This window comes from Perca fluviatilis, chromosome 6, assembly GCF_010015445.1.
Source record: "Perca fluviatilis chromosome 6, GENO_Pfluv_1.0, whole genome shotgun sequence".
Classification (NCBI taxonomy): domain Eukaryota; kingdom Metazoa; phylum Chordata; class Actinopteri; order Perciformes; family Percidae; genus Perca; species Perca fluviatilis.
In genome coordinates this window covers 22,839,987-22,862,311 of record NC_053117.1, presented here as the reverse complement: position 1 = coordinate 22,862,311, position 22,325 = coordinate 22,839,987, and the positions used below count along the sequence as shown (strand labels likewise).

At 39.8% G+C, this 22,325-nt stretch overlaps 1 protein-coding gene across 2 annotated transcripts; it reads right to left on the bottom strand.

Moving 5' to 3' along the window:
- Positions 1 to 438: 438 nt before the first annotated feature.
- mapk4 (mitogen-activated protein kinase 4) lies at positions 439 to 21,810 on the bottom strand. Of its 2 annotated transcripts, none has more exons than XM_039804108.1 (9): positions 21,495 to 21,810; positions 18,555 to 20,131; positions 17,115 to 17,290; positions 7,460 to 7,604; positions 5,893 to 5,975; positions 5,619 to 5,697; positions 4,599 to 4,818; positions 4,242 to 4,404; positions 439 to 4,061 (listed from the first exon to the last, which is right to left on the bottom strand). In XM_039804108.1, the coding sequence occupies exons 2-9, from the start codon at positions 18,919 to 18,921 to the stop codon at positions 3,105 to 3,107; spliced, it is 2,190 nt and encodes a 729-aa protein (XP_039660042.1). In that variant the 5' UTR covers positions 18,922 to 20,131; positions 21,495 to 21,810; the 3' UTR covers positions 439 to 3,104. The 2 variants fall into 2 exon arrangements, with proteins under 2 accessions (XP_039660042.1, XP_039660043.1); XM_039804109.1 differs by having other exon boundaries at positions 18,555 to 20,128.
- Between the last annotated feature and the right edge of the window lie 515 nt (positions 21,811 to 22,325).

Genomic DNA, 22,325 nt, shown 5'->3' with positions numbered 1-22,325 from the left:
TTTCTATGGTTGAAATGGCAAATTAACTTGTTTTGGCATCCCATCTGTAAACTATGTTTGCCTGTTTCCCTAACAACCTATATTTAGATGTATTTGTTGTTTTGTTTGTGGAAAATAAGCAAAAGACAAACAGACAAGGCGCCAGAAAAAAAACGCAGCAAGATTATAACATTACTTGCTCTGTGCTGTTTTGTATGTGTTAATGTCTTCCTGTTGAGTTGTGTTTATTTGTATAAAGGCCAATCTTAGGAAGGGCGTTCTAGCTTTGGCTATATATGCTGTGGTGCATTGGTCCATCAAATGTAACCTACTTATCCCTGCAAAAATAAATGTTAACCAAATACAAGATACCCTTAAAAAATTAATTACAGCAATATGTTTTAGTCTCACTTGGCATTGAATCACAATAATAGAAAGCAAGAGGTCAAATAAGTTTAATAATAGTTAATAAGTATTTTTTTATTAATTCTTCAGCAAAAACAGAATCAATACTATCAATCAATATCGAGCATTTAAAAACCTTACAGCTTTTCTCAAATACTAAAGCTGAGGCCTCCATATAGTACAAAAGAAAAAAAAGCACACTGAAATATGCTGTCCAAAAAAGTGACGCATAATAAAATCAACAACATTTAAGCTATTTGAATAATGTGAAAGCCACGGAGAAGGGAGAGGATATGTTACAGTCAGCAAGCTGGAAGCATCGAGGCACGTTTTCGAAAAAATTTTCACACGTTAAATAATTGACTTCGGCTCAGTAACCAAATGTGTTACAATATGTTTGTGTTATTTGTCAATGAAGTTATTGCTTGCTTAGGATACCTGCAGAGGAAACTATATAATGCTAAATGTGATCATTATACCTGTATAGGTTAGTTTGATTACAGCATAGCTTCTATTTTGTATAAATAAATAAATGGCTCTGGATCAGAAAATGGACAATTTGCACCTTTTCTTTACTTGAACACTTCTTCAGTTAGTCCAGCAATCCAACCCAGATATGGTTAATACCTTAGAGGTACATTATTGACAAAAATCAACATTGACAGTAGTGGAGTTTCAGTAGTCGCTGAGTAAAACTTGCATTTCTGAATGTGCTAGTGACTCTAAATGTGCTTCATGTCTATTGTAACTGTAAAACAATATACCTGGCTCATAGGTTGTACTGTTAGCATTTTTTTAAGTATGGCTCGTACTATGTTGTGCAAGCGATGATCTGCTCACAACCTGTGTATGTGGAGATCAACATTTTTAGATCAACTTCACATAAGCATTAACAGTTAACAAATGTTAACAGCAGAGAAACATATACAGTGGCTGCATTGTGGGAAGGTGGCTATCAACTCAACTCAACTATCAACACCACACTATCAAGCCACACTATCACCTTCCTAGTGTTCTGTGTGTGGACATAGGATTAAAATGAATATGTAAGAGAGTATGAAAGACTTGTTGCTAACAGACTGGAAGTTAATTTAGTCGGAATGGGTATCAGATGTTTGACTAAATATCATTGAACAGATACAACATGGCAGTGTGTTTTATGCATATCAGTATTATTCCTCTGGCATTCCCAACAGTCGGACCAGCCCATACACTGTTTACATGTCGTACACCCACAGCAGAGCATTACATGCCAAATAGTGAAACCAGGGATGGTGGAAATGTATTTCTTCTAGGTTAAAGAATAACATGGATTTAGCAGAATAGTTTAAATTTCCATATGCTCACTATCAGCTTTTTAGTTTGACGAGTGAAGTGAATGTCAGATGTGATTGATTGAGAAAGTACGAGGCACAAGCCAACAGCCTTCATCTGTTTAGAACATACATCTGACTGTCTCTTTTACTTGATTTTGTTACCTTGGAGGGAAGACATCAAATGCCAGAATACATAACATTCTGATGGTCTACTGTCTTCCTTGTTGGATAGAAAAGTATTAATATGGTGATTATTACTATGGTGACTGGGTAGCATTGAGGAGTTTTGAGTACAAAGAATTTCCTATAAAGGTTGTAAAGGATATACATTTTCCAAAATATAGGCTGCTGTTGTTTGCATTATAGCTTTCTGTGGCTAACAAGTGAGCAGAATGATAACAGATAGCTGGTTGCCTGGTACATTCACAGATATTTCAGTGAGTGTACAGCAGAGGATTACCTTGTTTGGTGCATCAGACAGACATGATTTGAAACTATTTACGATTGAACTAGAGCATAAATTATTACGATAGAGCATTCCACATTTAAACTAAATACAACTCATGTCAAACAAAAAATTGTGCCCAAGCATTCAGCAAAATTACTTTGGACAAAAGAATATTAACAACAGTCTTTAGAAATATATTATAGAACTAAATATGACATATTAAAATATGAAATACAAGTTTACAAGGCATGTAGCAGTGACGTAGCTCATTAAGTCACTGTGAGTGTTAAGATAGCAACAAATAATATCCTCATGGTTCACCACGTAGTATAATTTGACTGATTATTTTTCAGTTAATACATTCAGCTTGGAAAAAAAGCATTTCCTGTGTGATTATCATTATTCAGTGAACATCACCATTGGAAGACAGATTTTGAAAACATTAATGACTGACTGACAGCAAGGGATCTTGTATAGAAACACAAATCTAAAGCAAACTTAAAACAAACCAAGTGATCCCTCTCCAGTGGGTTACTGTTATCCAGTACACGATAGCCTGGGTAACTCTTGTTGGAGACATCTTTAAGATGACAAATGACAGTAAACCACAAATACCACAATCATTAATTAGCTGATTATTTTTAAATATTCCCAGAACAAACCCTTGGTATTTGCAATGCTAAGCTATTCATTTTGAACCCAAATGCTTTTTGACCTCTTATTGCCTGAGAGCACCTCTTGACAAAGCAGCAGGATTGCTTGTTTAAGTGAGGGTTTTAGTCACAGCGTGTAGTGTGTCATAGCAATAGTAACAAAAAGACTGCTAGCACTAAGGTCTAATGTTTAAGCAGCATATTCAACCATGGACACCCCTCATTCTGTAAAGCACTATGAGAATTTGGAAGTGCTACCCATATGATGCTATACTGTGGTGGACCTGAAGTTGAAATTCAACATCAAGAGTTGGGAGTCTGCGGTGGTGGAGGCCTGTGCTCTGGAAGCCTGGGAACCTTTAGATTAATGTTTGGCTGTTTGCTTTCTTCCCTCCATCCCCCCTCTTGCCCTTTCTTCCCGTCTGCTTTCTCCTTATTCTGCCTGCACAGTTTCAGTGCTCGGGATATGAACACGTCCAGGTCGAACAGCCGCTCTTTCTGCTTGACAGGAAGTGACTCCAAGGAGTCATCATTTACTGGCTGAGAAATGGAGGAAGTAGAGGAAAGGGGTTGCGATTCTGGGGAAGGAAAAAGTGGCGAGGTAGGGGGAGACACTGTTTGAGGTGACTGAGGGGGGAACGGAGATGTGGGAGATGAGGGAAGAAGTGATGGAAGGGAGTTAAAGGAAGACGTGACAGGTTGAAGTGGGCTCAGTCTGTCTTCATCATATTCAGCTGATGTTTGCTGTACAACTTCAGTGTAGTGGAAGACTGGAGCTGGAAGGTCAGTCGGGGAGAGAGGCAGAGGGGGAGAGGAGGTGTAGCAGGAGGGTGAACGTGGCTCCAAAGAAGGACTGGGACTGGGCGAGAGCAGGCGAGACTGGGTACTCTCCACCCAGCGAGAGATCTCCTGGAATAAATCCCCCGTCTCCTCCTCTTCCTCCTCTTTTGCTGCCTCCTCTTTCATCTCTCCAAGGTCCTCCACGCTGTCACCAATAGGCTCAGCAGGCACAGGGAGGCTATTGGTGTTACGCTTCCAATGAGAAAGATCCAGGATCAGCTTAGGCTCCGAGTAGTGTTGAGGCTTGCCCTCCCTCCAGGCAATTTTATCCAGGTATGAAGGAGAGCCCACTTTGTAGTCACAGGAGTGGCCACAGTCCAGTTCCCCATACCCCAAACCACAGGCCCGATCCAGAGAGGAGTGAGAGTTTTCCAGGAAGCGTTCAGCTGAGCTGCTGTGGGAATATTTGCGTGGGTCGACCTATATAAGATAAATAGGGAAGTAGGAATTACTTTGAGTTTTATTGTGTTTTGTGCTGCTTTGACTGGTTTTAATGTGTTACTAAATATCCTTTACTTTGCATTTCATTAGAATAAGATACTGGTTATACTATGAGTACAAATCAGTCAGTATGGGTGAAAATGACAAAACATATCCAACCTGAGCCTCCTCTAACAGTGTGGAACTGGCCCGGGGGTCTCTCTGCACCTCCTCATCCTCTGCAGTGTCTTCCAGGTAGGAGGTGATGTGGCCAGGGGGCATGCAGTGACACCTTGTGTCTGACTGCTGCCAGGACATATCTGTTGATAAACTGTTCTCGTACCTACAGGAGGGCAGAAATTAAGTACTCATATTAGTCTGTGTAGTATTAGTTGCAGTATATGCAAATATATTTACTGTGTGAATCATTTGTAGTTTCTTGTGTCTCATTATTCTTTGCCAGACTTCTCTGTTCCAAAAACCTGCAGTTTTTCAATATATATAAATACCAGTGTATAAAAATGTAAATGTACAGACCTCTCCCAGTGGATGCTGCAGGCCTGACTGTTGCTGTTGCTGAGGCTCTGCTCAGTGACAAGGCTGTCCTCCAGTTCGTCCTCGATGCGGAAGGGATGTGATGAAGTGGGCTCATCCTCTGGACAGGAGTACTGCTGGAAGAAGGGATGGGACAGCGCTGCTTCAGCTGTCAGCCGATCCATGGGGTTAAAGGTCAAAATACGCTCAAGGAAGTCAACAGCTGAGAAAAGAAGAGGAAGGGATCAGTGAAGGAGGAAGAAGAGGAGAAATGAAATGTAGTGTCCATAAAGTGTATTCTGAAAGTGCTCATATTATGCTTATTTTCAGGTTCATAATTGTATTTACAGGTTATATCAGAATATAAGGTTTACATGGTTTCATTTGAAGAAAAAAAAACCACCATACATTTGTTGTACTTGCTGCAGCTCCTCTTTTCACCCTGTGTGTTGAGCTCTCTGTTTTAGCTACAGAGTGAGGCATCGCACTTCTATTCCATCTTTGTTGGATGTCGCACATGCGCAGTAGCTAGGTAAGGACTAGTACCCAGTCACAAGCAGAGTATGAGGACGTGCCACGCTAGCAGCTAGGCGAGCATTATAACGTGTGTTACAAAGTAACGCTCAGTCATCACAGAAGTAAAGGCTGGACTACAATAGAGCTGTTTGGAGCAGTTTGTGATCAGTGTTTTGGGATCAGTGTGGGCTTTTTCACTTTGTAAACCTATAACATGCACAAAAAAGATATATAACACAATAAAAGAAAGCCAAAAAGCATAATATGAGCACTTTAATAAAATATATTCTTGTGCAACTCTCTCAGGGCTAAATTACTGTATATGTGTTCCACCTCCAAACCTTTACAGCCTACTCTATCATCTCTTCAACTCAGAGAATCTGCTGTCTTCTGTATCTTTTTTACTCCTTACATCTTCCATTACTCTTATTTGTCCCATTTTTATTTCATACTGCTTCTCCTTCATCTTCTCACCACTACTCTCCTCTCCTACTTCCTTCCACTCACCCTGAGCATCCACTTCAGGCAGCAATGCAGAAAAGGGTTTCCTGACTCTCCATCCATAACTGACGTATGAAGGCATCACCTGGGAAAAGGATTGGACAGATTTTAATATTTGCATATTGACACAGCATTCAACTAAGTTAACTCTTACTATAAGCATAAAGCATATTGTTGTTGAAAGCAACACACATGCAGGTCCCTTGTTGAAAAGAGTTGTATGCATATCTAACCAATCAGTTTGCAGACATATGACTAGCAGCAGCCACTGAGGCGTCACCTGTAGCAGGTCCTGCCTGTCCTCCTCTCTCAGTACCGGTACTGTGTTGAGAATCAGCTGCATCTGCTCCAGCTCATGAGCTCCTGGGGAAAGGGCACCGGCCAATCAGAGACAAGCAGAGAAGAGACAAAGGATCAGTTACATAAGCAGAAAAAAGGTGACTTAGAGTCAAACAGGAATAACTAGGAGGTGTGAGCTATTGAATGAAAGAAATAGTAAGGCTGCAGATAATATAATTCTAAGACCCAAGTATTATAAAACCCACTTCAATTTTAATTACTTTAATCACATTAAATGTTACTCTCTGCATCTTCATTTTTTCCCTCCTTCCTCTGATTATTGATCTGTTTAAGAGTAAATCCATCCTAAATCAAATACTGGTAGAATAGTAAAGGTTGAAAATGCAGGCTTGTTGTTTTTGTGAGGCCACAGTAGGTACAGCATTTTGTGCACCAGGGAATTTTTGTTTCTGCAGTACAATCTGTTGGGCAGCACTTCTTTGCAGGTTATATAAAAACCCCACATTCTTATAATATTGGCAGACATTTACCCGGAATATGGCTCAATCTTTATGTTAAACCTCTATTACCTAAACGTCTAGCTGAGTATGCTTGGGGTCGTATAAAACCTGGGAGGAATAAGATGCTGTGAAGCTCAACTCTTAGAAAAGTCCCTGAAGTGCATTTTACAGATGACATGAACAAATATTTTGAAGTCACTGACTGTGGTTGTCACCAGACACACAGCATGCTCAAAGTTTTCAGCTCAGAGCAGAGCATTTTTGAACTAATGTTATATTATGGATTTACCCTTTAAAAGTTTCATCAAGCTAATGGGCACCAGCAGGTGGTGCTATATCAACACATCCACCACTAAGAATTAAGCAAGCAGTGATACTGTGTTTGGATGAGAGTGCATTGCTTCCCCTCTGCCTATATTAAATAGTTGTGACATGTTAACTCGGTGGATAAGTAAAATGCAGCTCTAACAGTCCATGTGTGAAATTCTAGCAGAGAGAAACACCAGGGAACAAATGACGATTGAGTTTATGGCACTATTTCTCCTGTGGTGTAGAGGGCTGGTGGAGGTCAAATCAGCCTGTCAGGAGGAACTACATCTGCTTCAGAAAGCAATAATTTCTCTATCATCATTGTTATTCTGGTCAGGCAAAGAAGTAGCCTGCAGAAAGAGAATAAAGCATCTTTGGCGGAGGACACTCTGGACTGAACCTTTTTAGCATATATGCTAGTAAGAACTTTACAGTCAACAAAGGACACACAATATGTGTTTGAATACAACTGTTTTACATGATTGTTCTACTTTATTCACTTAGCTACTAAAAGAAGCCTGATTATAATGTGCTATCTTATTTAGGCTGGTGTTTATTGTTGCTAAGATGGTAAAGAAAGATCTTGCAGGGCTTTTAGGATGTTTCTGCTGAATACTAAAGATATATTATTATTTCATTGTGCCATCAAATTAAAGATCAGCAATATCATAGCGTTCCTGTAGGACATCAAGGTCATGAGTGTTTTAGTGGATACTGTCTGAGAAACAGCAGAGGTACCTGCAAACAGCATGCGTCCAGTGAGCATCTCAGCCAGTATGCAGCCAGCGGCCCACATGTCGATGGCCTTGGTATAGTTGTTGGGGGACAGGAGCAGACGTGGGGAACAATACCACTTAGTTACCAGAGCCTTGGACAGATAGCCCTGGAGAAGCATGTGAGGGTGTGAATGAAGGAAAAGTAGAAAGAGAGTTACAGAACAGAGCAACAGAATGATAGACCACAACAGATTGGCTTGTTACCAGTTCTTGCCATTTAGTAGTGTACTTGTAAGTCTGCATGCACTTGCATGTGTATGAGGTGTTCAAGTTGCTCATATTAATTATAATATAGCTGGCAGTTTTTTGGTAGTTATTTTGTTGGAGTGAAAGCATCGTGAAGTTGGTAATGTCAGCTACAAAAAGGAATTCTGAGCTCACATATAGATATATTTTGATTTAGAACCACAAAGTCTTCATCATTTTATGTCAGCTCCATGAGGATGGAAACTGGCTTCTGGATACGCTCTGCTGTAGAAAACATTCCCCTGAATCTCTACCAGCAGTTACAGAGTTTCACTGAGCTTTTGATGCTCTGCGGCTTAACAACACACATGCCCTCATTAGAGCTGCTCTGACATGGCTTGCTCCAGCCTTTTACTTTTGTAAATGTTCACCTTGTGTGTAACACTGTGATGATGGCGTGCATGGAGATGAGCCACAGGCATTTACAAACCAGATTTATCTAAGGTATAATGAGAAGTTTTTCCCTGTTGCCATCATTAACGCTCTTACTGTACGCCTCTTGTATATATCACTCAAAATCCCTGCACTTACTCCATCATATTTCTATTACTTTCAATTTTCTTTTTCTATTCTTTAACTGCTCAAACTAATGATAGCAGAAGACATTAGACTGCACAACAAAATATGCTCAGACTGTGGACATATAAAGTGCACTTTTTTCTTACTGCCATACTATATTTGTTCACTTTTGTCCCAAAAAATACTGTAACTAATTTTCATGGTTGGAAAAGTGCCCCCAAAATTAGGCTGGTATCCTTATCCCATCCCTTCCTTCATCTCTCTACCCCTCCCTCCTCTGTCCTCGCTGCTCTTTTCCCCTTCTGCTCTCCCATCACCCCTCTCCTAAAGTCTTCTTTCCTATTTTTTGTCTCACCACTCACCAATCTCCCCCTCTATCTGGTATTTCAGCTGAAAGGAAATTATAGTGAATTGTGCCTCAATCAGCAGGTTTAGGACATGACTCAGAGCCTTTAATCATTGTGGACCACCCACGCCGATGTTCCCTCTTATACATCCCATCCAGCAATGTGCCCCTACATGAAGTTCAGCCTGCCAGAAATGTTTGTGTCAAAATGGCTCCATGAGTTTCTTCAGGCCAGCTTTCTTAGGAGTTACATTACTTCTACAATACAATAAATTAAATACATTGTCCAATTAAACAGCACTATTTAGTAGCTGTGAATAAGAAGCTATGAATTAAACTTCAGTTTTACAGCTGTACTTCAGCTTTGCTGTTTCTTTTCTTTGCTCCTCCTATGCTGCCTTTCCTCTTCTCTCATTCCTCTCATCGAACATCATGTGAAACTCTTATCTACTCCTTTTATGCTCTCTACCCCCTCTTTCTCTGCCCATGCTGAACCTTACTTACCGCCTCCCCTTCCCCTCCATGCCCTCCTTCATCGCTGCCTGTGTGCCAGCAGATGACAGAGCAGAAACTGATCCTGAGTGCTCAATGATGGTCTGACAAACATGCACTCACCTTGTCTTTTTGCTGATGAGTCTCTACATTTGAGCTCTCCTTTCTGCTTCCTGGTAAGCATTTGACAGACACTGTCTTTCAAGGAGTGGTCATGTTTTGTTTCAAAAGTACAACATTTTCAGGATGTAGTATTTGATGATAATCATAAAACAGCTTTGGAAACTACTTTGAACAGAAAAAGAAAATGATGCACATATGTGGTCTCAGATATCGTTTTGTAACTATATTTACACTGCTTTTAACCACTGTACCACAGCTATTCAGCATTATAAAATGTTTTTTGCATTCTTCATTCCTTTCCTTTCCTTTCAACCTTTTCCCTGTCATCACCTCCCACTTTCCTCTCCATCCGTTCCCTTAATCTCAATTTACCTCAGTGTTTCTCTGCGTCACCACAGCAGCTATGACTGTCTCCCCTACCTTTCCTCTTTTCTTAACGATTCACCCCATCTCTCTCTTTTCACCACCCTTCCTGCTTCACCTCCTTTCTCACCGGTTTCGTCCCTCCTTCTCTTCTTGTCACTTACAGGTCCACTCATTTTACCTGTCTACTCGCACTCCCCTCTTCCTCACTTCCATCCCTTCTTTTCTCTTCCTTTTCAAATACTCTCTCCTTATTCACCGTTCCTCTCCTTTTCTCCTTCATCCAGGTCATGAATAATTTCTGGGCAGATCCAGCGCTGCCTCAGCAGGTGACATTCACACATACACACTCAACGTTCCTACTGGTGTTGACAGTAAACAACATAACAAATAATGTTTTCTCGGGCTCTGTTTCTCTTCTATCTCCTCTCAACCTTTCTGTCATCTCTTTTTGCCTGAGTAAATGTTTGTCTGTGTAGTCAGAGGCTCACATCTAGACAGCTTGTCAAACAGCCTCATTTCGATGCACTGCAGAGTCCCAGTGTACTGACAAAACCACTGTGATAACACAGACCATGTAAGCTACAGTAGAAACACTAAGGAAAGGTAGGAGGGATTTCTTTGGAGTGAGTATAGGTCATTGAATGGTGAGAACTACAAGTCTAAACTAGCCAATCACACTGATAAAGGTTGACTGTGATTCAAGGACCCTATTTGAAATCAATACAAATGAGACATAAAACAGAGCCACCTGTCTTGTTGTATGGCCAAATGTGAAAGTTATACCATTTGTGAATTTCACATCACAGCTGAAGTCAATACTGCCCGCGTCATTTACCACAAAAATGTTTGAAAAAGCAGCTCTTTGAATTTGCATTATTAAATAAGAGAGATAATGCTAGCACTTTCACTACAGGCATCTGCTTTGGTGTCAACACTGCATCACAAACAGCCCAGCATACTCACACATCGTCATACACACAAGCACACACCCATGACTCTGGTAATACAATCCAAATGCTAATGAAAAATGACTTATGTGCTGCTGGCTAACAGACACATCAGCTGGGACAGACTCCCAACTAACTCCCAATATCCAAGAACAATTCAAACCATGTCAACAGTCAGTTTAAAATTAGATTGTAATGTGCAGCCAGCAGTCTTATTGGTTATTAATGCATCCCTGTTATCAAAGCTTTGAGGCTAACATCTGCAAAGGAAGAGGCTGATACTGCAACACTACAGTACAGTAACAATACTATCTGTATGAGCTGAGGTACACTACACTGTTAAAAATTACCAGCATTTCACAATAATTAATAGTATTATTTTACCGTAACTTGTTGTAATTAAGTTTCCCTGTAATATCCCAATGAATACCTGTAAAAACTACAGTATCCTTGGATTTTACAGCATTTAACTCTTATTTTACAGTAAAATCTTGCAATCTAAAACATGCTGTTATATCACAACAAGGTCTGTAATATCACAGCAAAATTTGAAATATGCCCTGGGAAGTCACATGACATAACCGAACTGTTTTGAACTGAAGGCGCCATTGTGTCCCTCTTCTATTCTGGGCTGAATAGAGAAGGTGAGCAGCATGCATGTTTGCAGCACTTACACCCATGTTATTTTAATATGATAATAATATTTACTTTCAAATAAACGTTTATCGCATGACACAGTTCACATTTTGTTAGCAAGTGCCCGGAATTGTTGAAGGTTCTCTCACAGCATTTGCTAATAGTAGTAATGTTAGTAATGACGAGAGTTTCGCTATAATTTTTCATGTCACTATCACCGTTTAGACAAATCTGGTGTTTGTAAAGTTTATAAAACCAATGATGGGACAAACATTACTATTTATGTGTGCACATTTCTGTAATTAATCAAGGTTATCATAGATTAGCAGGGCTAACCGTTAGCTGTTTAACTTTAATAACTTAGCAATTCAAAAGGTCCATTAAAAAATATTTTTCCAGCAGATATCCTAGTTACAACGTGACTAAGCTAACTGGAGTAAGTTAGTCTCATGTCGTGTTCGACAACGGGAGGGTTTTAACACTAGGGTTCCCACTTGTCCTGATATGAATGAATAATAATTGTAAAAGTTGTAAATGCACTTTACATTGAGTGAGCAATCTCAAAGTGCTACAGAAAAAAAACACTATATATATACCACTATCATTTTTGACATACGGCTAAAATTAAATTACAATGATCAATGATTATAATCTGCATTCAAACTGAAATTCTTATTGTTGGTTGCCTTGTGTAATTTCTCCTTTTTCTTTTCTTTTCTTTCCAGGTCATCAGAGGGCGAGGCTAACCATCCTGTTCAGTGTCAGGCTTAACAAAGTGCCTGTTGCAGCGATGTCTGAGATCAAACAGGAATGGCCATTTCTCTTCTCTCAGAAATGCCTATTCTCACACTTTGGCCTCCTGACGGACGTCGATGTCCTTCAGAAGCTACAGGAGGCAATTAGTCGACGAGAACAGACCATCCTGGATTACTGTGCAACACTGGACAACCCCAAGATCCGTGATGTTCTGGCCTGCTATGATCCAGACTCTGACAAGGCTGCCTGCATCCTGCTGATCCTAATGTTGTACTTCAAAGAGCCCTAAGAGAGTTTGATGCTTGAAGTTGATGTACGATTTTTTATTCAAATATTTAAAATGCAAAATGAGTGATTACATTATCAACATTTACCTTGCATGATTTACTACCTCTGACCAATGAACAATATTTATCCTTTATCCTAAATCCATGCTATTGTTCGTTAACTATGTTACAGCCATGTGCCACTGCTGTGGACGTCAATACTGCAGAACTCCCCAGCACCCCCTGCTTGAACATTCAAGGTAATGTTACTTTGATCTAGTATCGACATTTCTAACTCATTATTTTGTTTTCATTCTAGAAATCTACATGACCACAATAAATAATAATAATTATAATTATAATAAGAATTACATTTGTATAGCCCTTTGTATCTTAAACAGTTCGCAAAGTGCTCATAACACATAATGTTGTATCTGTTCATTTCAGGTGACATGATGAAGCCCTCTGGATGGCTTATATCCATCGAGGGACATGTCGTGATGGGCCCACACCCTTTCTTTTTTCACGGAGTAGCTGCTTTCTTCAGCAGCTATTACGTCTTCAACCTTGAGTATCCTGCCGCTGGATCGTCGACGCTGGAGTTCATTCAAAGGTATATTTATAAAGATCACATTTAATCTTGTAATTCACATTATAGTACAGGCTTCCAACTCAATGATTGTCTTGAGGTCTAAAATGCTGACAAACGAGGTACCTGAGGCTAGCCTGGTGAGACCGTCCTGATCTCGCGAACTCATTCAATTTCGCTCTGCAGATCAGTCTGGGTTTCTACACATGTTATGCTGACAAATACCTGCCGGTCCAATCACAGCTATTTATTTTGTTTTGGGGCAGGCTATGTGATGATGATTTCGAAACGTCTATTGCGAAATGCGAATGTATTGAATGAAGTAGATTAAATTTTCTTTAAAAGCAGAAAAAAATGCTTTCAGGCCCTTAATTGAAAAGGATGTGTTTGTCATACTTTCAACAGGGTTTGGTTTTAATTTACCAACTGGCCAATTGTGTGAAGATGCATTTCAGTGGCACCGCACGTTGATGGCCTCTCATAGTAGAAAATCAACCACTTTGCCTCAGGCAAACCTAACCTGAGGCACCTTGGCTAAAAATGGCAAAAAAAAATTATGGTGAGAGTAAGATCTAACAAGTTTGGATTATAAATCTATTAGGGTTTGATGTGGGGAAAAAGCACAGCAAAAAGCACACCTTGATAAATGCTGTCTGCAAAACATACTGTAAGTCTATTTAAAACTGAAACTATCTTTGCTTATTAACAGGTGCTTCCTGGGCATCAATCCTGAAAGAGGCTCAAAGACCAAGAAGCGGACAACATGAACCCTCATGTGAGCACCCTTTTGCGGAAACTTATTGACTTTGAGTGGGCATCATAGTTTTTTTTTGCAGCTGTAGTTGTCAGGCTCAGTTTTGAGTAGCCTTGTTCTTTTTGTAATTTTTCAAGACAACTTTGCACTACAAGATTTTTACACAATGCTGTTGTGTGTGGACTCATTATAATGTTTGAGACTGAGAGGAGTGCCTGACCCCTTTACGACATTCCTTTATCGCTCTCTCAATTGCTCTCTTATCTTGCCATGAAGGCCTCATTCCCATCCTGTCCATTACTGTTATTGTGACACAGCTAGTTGAATAGTTGAATTGTGAGACAGGTAGTTGAATTGCAAGTTTGCACAATTTCTCTGCATTTTCTGCATTTTAAGATGGCTTTTATGACTAGAAAGTTGAATTTCTTGAACTCTTGAAGTTCTTGGCATCTGCTGTACATTGAAAAATATTTATTTGTTAATAAATATGCCATTGGGCTAACATTGACTTTACCTCAGAGTTGTTTGTTGGGGGGAGGGGGTTAATTGTACAATGATTGTAAATGGAAGCTTCATCTGCATTACTTTTACAGTAAGTTACTGGACAATTTTAGCATGACTTCCACAGTATACATTGTAAATTCACAGTAAATTATTGTCAACTTGTACATTACTTTCACAGTACACACTGTAAAAGTACAGGGCCTTGTTGTAATGATGTACAGCAAAAGATTGTAATTCCCCAGTAATGTACTGTAATATCACAGTAATTGCTTTGTCATTGAAGCTGTGAAGTTACAGTATACAGTTGTGCTTTTACAACAATGCATTGTAATATCACAGATATAAAATTACAGTAAATTGCTGTGAGTATATTTCACAGTATATTGCTGTAATCCTTACTGTGAAAGTCATGCAAAATGTATCCAATTATTTAAATTCACAACGAAAAATTTTGCAGTGTACTTATTAAATCTCCAATAAATCAACAATGGCTTAATGTGAATTCTGCATGCTTATAGGCATATCTATATGAAATATGCACATGACAGACACGTGTAACACTTACTACATTAATTAAGACATCTACCCTTTCTATCTATCTATATATCTATCTATCCAAACACACACACACACACACGCAAGCACGCACACACACGCGCGTGCACACACACAACACACACACACACACACACACACACAGAGAGTGAGATAGAAGCAACCCTTGTTTCTGCTGTCCTGCACGACCCAAATCTCTCTCACTTTTTCTTTCTTTCACTTTTTTGTCCCTCCTTTCTTTTGCTCACCCTTCTTTCTCTGCCTTTGTTCTTTTCATCTCTCCTCCTTTCACCCTTGCTCCTCATCTGTTCTCTGCCTCCCTCCTCCTCCTTCTCCCATCCAAACGCACCCCCTGTGTCTGCACCCAGCTGATCCCCAGTCCCGTGTTCCAAGCTGACAAAGATCGTCTTTCACAAGAGCTCCCTTTTTACATGCACAGACCCAAAAAGCACGCAAACATACAAACATGCACAGACGCGAGCGCACACAAACACACACACACACACACACACACACACACACACACACACACACACACACACACACACACACACACACACACACACACACACACACACACACACACACACACACACAGCCTGCCCTGCTAGTGTTACAGTATTACTGTGGGATCTCCATGCATAATAAAGCAGCACAATGGAGCAGTAAAATGTCACATTAATCTCTCAGAAGCCTTTATCTACAATGGACAGGCTAATCACAGGGTTTGATTAGCACGAAACTTGATACCAGGTTTGAAAAGAAGATGTTACAGTAATGGCAGTGTTTGGGCTGGAGAGGAGGCCTATGTGAAAGACGGGTCGGCAATATCAGACATAGGGATATGTAATCGGAGATGCCAGTCGTAGAAAAAGAAAACTTGGCTGTACTGCAATCACATCATCAACAATCTTTAGGTGTAACAGTTACACCTCAAACACTTTTCACTTTCAAGTTTGATATTTTGACTGTATTTGACTGAAATCTGGATCTTTGTCAGAATCAGACTAATGATGCCTAAGATGTCACCTAACACACCACAGTGAGAGGACACCAGACAGACATCAATTATTCTGTGTTTCAATTGTGTCAATCAGAGTGCAAACCACTGATTTTCTATAGTAAGATTATTATAGTAAGTAAGATATTCTGGGGCTCCATCCCCAAATGTTTTCTCAAAAGCGTTGAATCTTTTAGGCTGACTCTACTGTCTTTCAGATGCTGTAACGAGTTCTGTGAAACTGGACAACGTAAGGAATCCATTGGATTGGTAGCTTGTCTAGAAGGGGGCTAAATAACGTCCCAAACTAAGGCTACGATTTGGCAAGGGAAAAACTAGAATGACCATTTTTAAAGGGGTCCCCTAACCTCTTACCTCAACATATCTGAATGAAAATGGATTATATGGGCACCCATGAGTCTCCCATTTACAGACATGTAACAGTCATGATAATTTCATGCAGTTTGGGGCAAAAACCATGCAGTTTTTCCTCATGCAGTATTAATGTGTTATTATTGCCTATTCCTATTTTCTAATTATATTGCAGTTAGAGCAGACTAATTATTATGGGATGGATTCAAATTTAGCAGATTTGTCAGCTAGACATTCATTCTGTGAACTCTACTTCAGCATAGTATAACAAACATAGGTTTCAAGATTAGCAATTTCTGCCCTACCTTTTTTAACTCTTTTTAAGGGGCAGGAATGAAAAAATATGTGTTGTGTTCTGGTTTCAGAATGATGAAGACAGTTGGAAAACAATTACTGTACATACAAAATAGGATGTAGGCTCTATAGGATGTTTTTTTCCCATGTTTTTCCTAAATGATGCAGGGATTTTTAGGCATTCTATTTCCTGAAATGGCTTGAAAAGTAGTGCATATAGCTGCCGTAAATTGGGAAATAATTCTCCCCAGCGGGAGCATGACAATGTTTAATATTACAATAATATCCCACTTCATCCATCAGCAGCAGACCGGCCCACACTGCATCAGAGCAATGAGGAGAGTGAAAAATCCCTTCTAACATCCTCAACTTTACTAGCTTGAATATTTATAGTATGATTAATGTTTGTAGAACAAGTATTAAAAAGTACCAAGACAAAAAAACACGGACAAAATGATGTTGATATTTATGCTGGCTTGTCCTCTGAAGATTATGGATTTATAAAATGAATATAAAACTTGTTTAAAGAGCTTGAGCCTAAAGAGAAAAAAATCCACAGGCATTTACTGGCCTCTGGTCAAAAGAACACTTGGCACATTTGCTACATTTACATGCCCCCCAAAAATCCCTAAGAGTAATTAAGGCTGGAAATGTTTGTATAAGTGTTGCTGATTATTATACACTTTCAGCTTACATGTCATGTTTGGTCATCGGTCTTTTCACTCATTCACTTCAAGACATCCAACTACTAGCATATACTACCATCATCATTTTTGTGAGTGTAAACGTCCTTGTAGTAGGCCTATATGTGTTCGTGTGTGGTGGGTTTACTTTCCTGCATTTCTCTCTTACCTTATGAGAATAATGAGGGTCAACTATCCTGGCCAGCCCGAAGTCTCCAATTTTGAGCAGCAGTTGGTCCGTGTTGATGAATATGTTGGCAGGCTTCAGATCTCTGTGCAAGACGTTAGCTGAGTGGATGAACTTCAGTCCCCTCAGGAGCTGGTAGAACAGCAGAGTAGCGTGACCTGTTCAAGGGAAAAAGTCAGATATCAGGATCCACCACACCACTTCTATTCTCACTCATGTAATTACTATAACAATGCTTATTTCTAAACTTAGTTATGTTAAATTGAGTAAAGCTAGTATAGATAGGTTAATCCATATTTGAACCTGTCAAACGTGACATGAATAAAAACACAACATTAATGAATGAAGGAAAGACTCAGTGAAGGTACAGATTTGGGGTAAAATTCTGATATTCTAATGTGTGACTTGTGAATATAGGCAAAACAGTTGTGGCACATTATGTTAAAACGATGGTTTGCGTCACGCCAATACTTAACGAGCATGTTTATGTAGAGGAAACAAACAAACTGAATGAATGACTCAACACATTTTGGTTAAAATTGTAATGTGATTTTCTTTTTTTTCTTTTTTCTTTTGGCAAATACATTCTTACATATCGTCTCACACAGTTACAGCTGTACTACTGATAAAGTCACGCAACATATTTTGAGACTTTCCATTCTTCAATTATCCAAATGTTGCCCTTCCAAATTTTTTATTTATTTATTTTTATTTACCAATAGGGCATAGTTAACTATATATAGTCGAACATGGGGAGCTCTTCACTCCATGTTTCACCAGAGTTCTATGGTAAGATATACAAACAACCTCATACACATGCATACACACATGCATATCTACATATATACCTACGTACACATATCAATATATATCCACATACATGCATACATAAAACCAGATCAAACAGAAACTTACATACACATTATTTCTTATTGATGTCCATACCTACACTTCCTGTTGTATCTAGTACATAAATCTTCAAATGTGAGTGAGTGTGAATTGTGGATAAAGTAGTGCCTCAGTAAAAGAGTCTTGAAAGGACTGCCACTAAATCCAGTAAATCACAGTGTAAACAAAGCCAGCAGTGCAGCAACAAAACAGTAGTGTTTTTAACAAAAAGCACCATGTCATGAAAAAGGGACTTAAACTGTCCAAATACAAGTGAAAAATGTACTCATTTCGAGTCTACTGAATTTTGTGTTTAATTGTGAATTTTTTGTGTTTGATCCCTGGTGTGAAATATTTGTATGCTCTGTATATGTGGAAAGCATATGTGTCAGATGTTAAATGCTAATGAGACAATGCTGGATGGAATCAATAAAAAAGTTAATTAAAAAAAAGAAAAAACTGTCCAAATTCAAATAAAATAATATTTAGTTTTTGTTTCTGGCTTGAATGTTATTTCCCTTTTGTCTTTCATACCTGTGGGAAGGGGTCCTTGTTCCAGCAGCCGAGCCAGATCCGTCTCCATGCACTCCTGGACGATGTACAGCGCACTCAGCTGGGTCGGGTCTCTGGGCAGTGGTAGTCCATATGGCGCCAAAACCTCATTAACGCTCACTACATTTTCATGGTGCAGCCGCCGGGTGATTTTGACCTCCCGCAAAGCGTGCTTCACCGTCAAGGCATCACGCATCACCAGCTTTTTGATGGCCACACGCTGTCTGCTACGCTCATCCACAGCTGAGAGGACCAGGCCTGTAACACCCGTGCCGAGAGGTCGAAGGTCAACAAAGTGACCACCTAGGTCAAAACCATGGAGGAAGAGGGGGGTGTCTTGTCTAGCCATGATAGCTCAGTCTGGAAGTGTTAGGGACAGATGATTCCAGGTACCTCAAGCTTAATGGTTCCCCACAATATCTATTAAAGTGCTTTGCTATTGTCTTATGCATACATCATGTTACATCTTGCTGGTGAGTCCAGAACCTTAACTAAAGACCTGATCTTTATAGGTAGCTGGAGCATGTAGATGTCTGCTCTCATGTAGACAAGATCCAAATGCAGTGCCACAACTAGTCTGGTGAGGTGGAAGTTGTAGGGGCCCACACAACTTTCAGTAGGATTATTTTATCCAGAATGTTGAGCTGTACTCAGTAGGCTATTACAAAGATATTTCCTTCAGGCCTAAAAAGTGTATTTGTGCATCATCTTCACCCTCTCTTCTGGTCCTGTGTGGGCAGATTCGTATTAAATCACCCTTTTACTGAACCAGCTGATAATCTACTAGGTATTACATTTAAAACAACCTCTGAGGTGTTTGGGACAAGGAGTGTAGAGCATCTACAGTACATCTTTAAAAATAAAAAATAATTTCCTTCAAGATATTCCTCTTCTCTGCTCCAAAGATGTTATTTGACACTGTAGTCTGCTGCACGGATGCACATCCTATCTTTCACCGTATTTTTTCACGCGCAGATAGGCAGGATATCAGTGAGTCTTATTAATACTACCAAGGGCAGGGGTATCCATAGAAACAGCCCTCTGTGTGGCTGATCCTGCACTTAGATGTGTAGATGCATCATGGGACAGCAGCAGGCGGATGGTCGGCTCTGCACTCCCCTCTCTCTCTCTCTCTCTCTCTCTCTCTCTCTCTCTCTCTCTCTCTCTTTCTCTCTCTCTCTCTCTCTCTCTCTGCTGTGTTTGTTAAAAATCTGTAATCCTCATTGACCAGGCAAAGCCTTCGATAGTGAGACAGGAGAAATGTAGGCGGGGTTATGTGAGTTAAATTCAATGAGACTCTGTCAGCTCCTCCTCTTCTTCCATGATACTGGAGTCAGTCAGTCAGACAAGATCATTCAGTGTGAGATCCACAGTTGGGCAGCGGTCAAAACCCTGAATTGTGGTACTCTCGATGTGTGCATGTGCATAAATATGTTTAATCCCTCAGTGATCTGCTTCCTGTTGCCTTCTCATGAATGTGGGGATCTCAGCATCAGGCCGGGCTCACTGTGGAAGGGTACTGCTATTACCTGAGTCGCTCAACACATCTGCTGCTGCTGCTGGTGAGGAAAAGAGGAAATGGGGTGAACAAAAGAGAAGATAAAGATGAAAGTTACACAGCAACAGAGCCAGTGTGTTAGCAGGGTCTGTGTCGCAGGAGAGTTACCATTACATAACACTGAATGGCAGTGTAACCTAATCTACACCAGCAACGTAATGTTCTTAGAGAGGATAATCACGTCAATTTAAAATGATGCTTTAATGTCTGCCATATGATGCTGTTGGCATTTTCGAGCAGAGGGACAAGTTGAAAGGATGGAATGGATTATCATGGCAGCATTGTTTTCAACTTTATTTTGTCAGATTAAAAGTGAATCAATCTTCCTGACATTTTAGTTGTATTTCCACCTCTTGAAAGGTCATATAGTGGTTAAAAAAAAACTAAATCATTGACTTTCCGGCACCCCTAGATCCCTTGGCTGTATTGAAATATTCAATCAATCAATCAATCAATCAATCAAATCTCTTTGCTGTCAAAGACCTGAGGGCATGGCTTGAGTATTAGCGCTCTCCCGCACTTTCTTTATATAAATGGGGGATGTGCACACAATAACTGCTCTTTAACAGCAAAATCCTTACAAACACTCAATGTTCATGTTAGCTTCAGTCAGGCTGACTGTCAGAGGCTGAACGAGTGTAAGGGGAGAACAGAGAGATTGAGCGTTGACAGTGTTGCTGGGTGGGAGGTGCAGCATGGGCTAACTTTATATATAATGCATAACCACTGGAGGTGGCATGTGGTGTTCTCTCTCTGCGTTTATTCTCCATATTTCTTCAGGTTATGCAACCAGAATACATGTTATAAATATGAATACTTTGCAGTGGGTTGATGCAGTGCAGTAAAATGTATTAATTTGCAATTATTATATTAATTATGCCTTTAATTCTGATTAAGGCAAAATAAAATTTAAACTATACTCTACACTGAGCCAATATCACGTAGCCTAGGCGATAGTGGATGGAAACAGAGAATGCTACATCCTGTTGTACTCTGACTGTGTTTTATTTCTCTCTTTGACTCTATTTACTTTCCAACAGGCGTTAGGTCAGTTTTAGTTTAGATGGGAAACGCTGCATCCTCTCTGCACACTGGCTTCATGCGGCTGCCTTTGTGTGTCTACATACACTCCAGTAACGCCCCTCTGAGAGAACAAAAACAGTGAGGTTGAAGTGCATATAATAAAACATAAAGCCCCATTTCCGAAAAAAAAGAAAAAGTATACCAAGCACAAACATGCCCGTGCTTCTTTTCCCTCCTCAACCGACTTTAAGACATTATCTTATCTATGTCAGTATCTCTTCGGTGTGCAACAACAAGAGGAGGAAGAAAGAAAGATAACAACAGCAACCATCAGTACTCACCGGGGCATTACGCAGCCGCAGCCTGGCGTCCAGAAACAAAGATCCGGGGGAAAGATGTGAGAGATACGGGTCCTCTTTGGAAGCAAACAAAGTAAAACACGACCGCATCTATCGTGTGTGTGTGATTCAGATGATAGAGGGGGAACAGCCGGTACGGGACGGTACCGGGGGCGATCCGCCGACATGAGATAAGCCAGAGGCTGCTATAGAGCCGGTTATTGTGGGCGACTGTCCGCTTTATGTCAGAGGACTGATCTGAGAGAGGGAGGAGAGGAGGGATCACCCTGATTCAGATACATTTACCAGACCTGAGTGGCTTCACACACTCTGCACCATAGATGATTAAGTACCACCCCCTCTCTCTCTCTCTCTCTCTCTCTCTCTCTCTCTCTCTCTCTCTCTCTCTCTATATATATATATATATATATATATATATATATATATATATATATATATATATATATATATATATAAATGGAAGGGAATAGTAAATGCTACAATGGCAAATTACCCCAGTGAATTCAACACCTTTTAGTTCTTTGTTTTTACCTTTAAGGTGGCAGACAGGGAAGTCTAAACACTGATTCAGTATAATAAAAAATTATATCATATAATATATCATATTGTATTATAATACCATATACACATCATATCCCAGTTTATTATTTATTTATTTAAATGTGCACTCTATTGATTTTTATATGGTTTGATTTATGAGTCCAGTTTAATTGTCACAAGTACTACTAAGCCTGTAAAAGCAACTATATATATATATATATATGTGTGTGTGTATATATATGTATATACTGTATATGAGTCAATGTAGTTAAC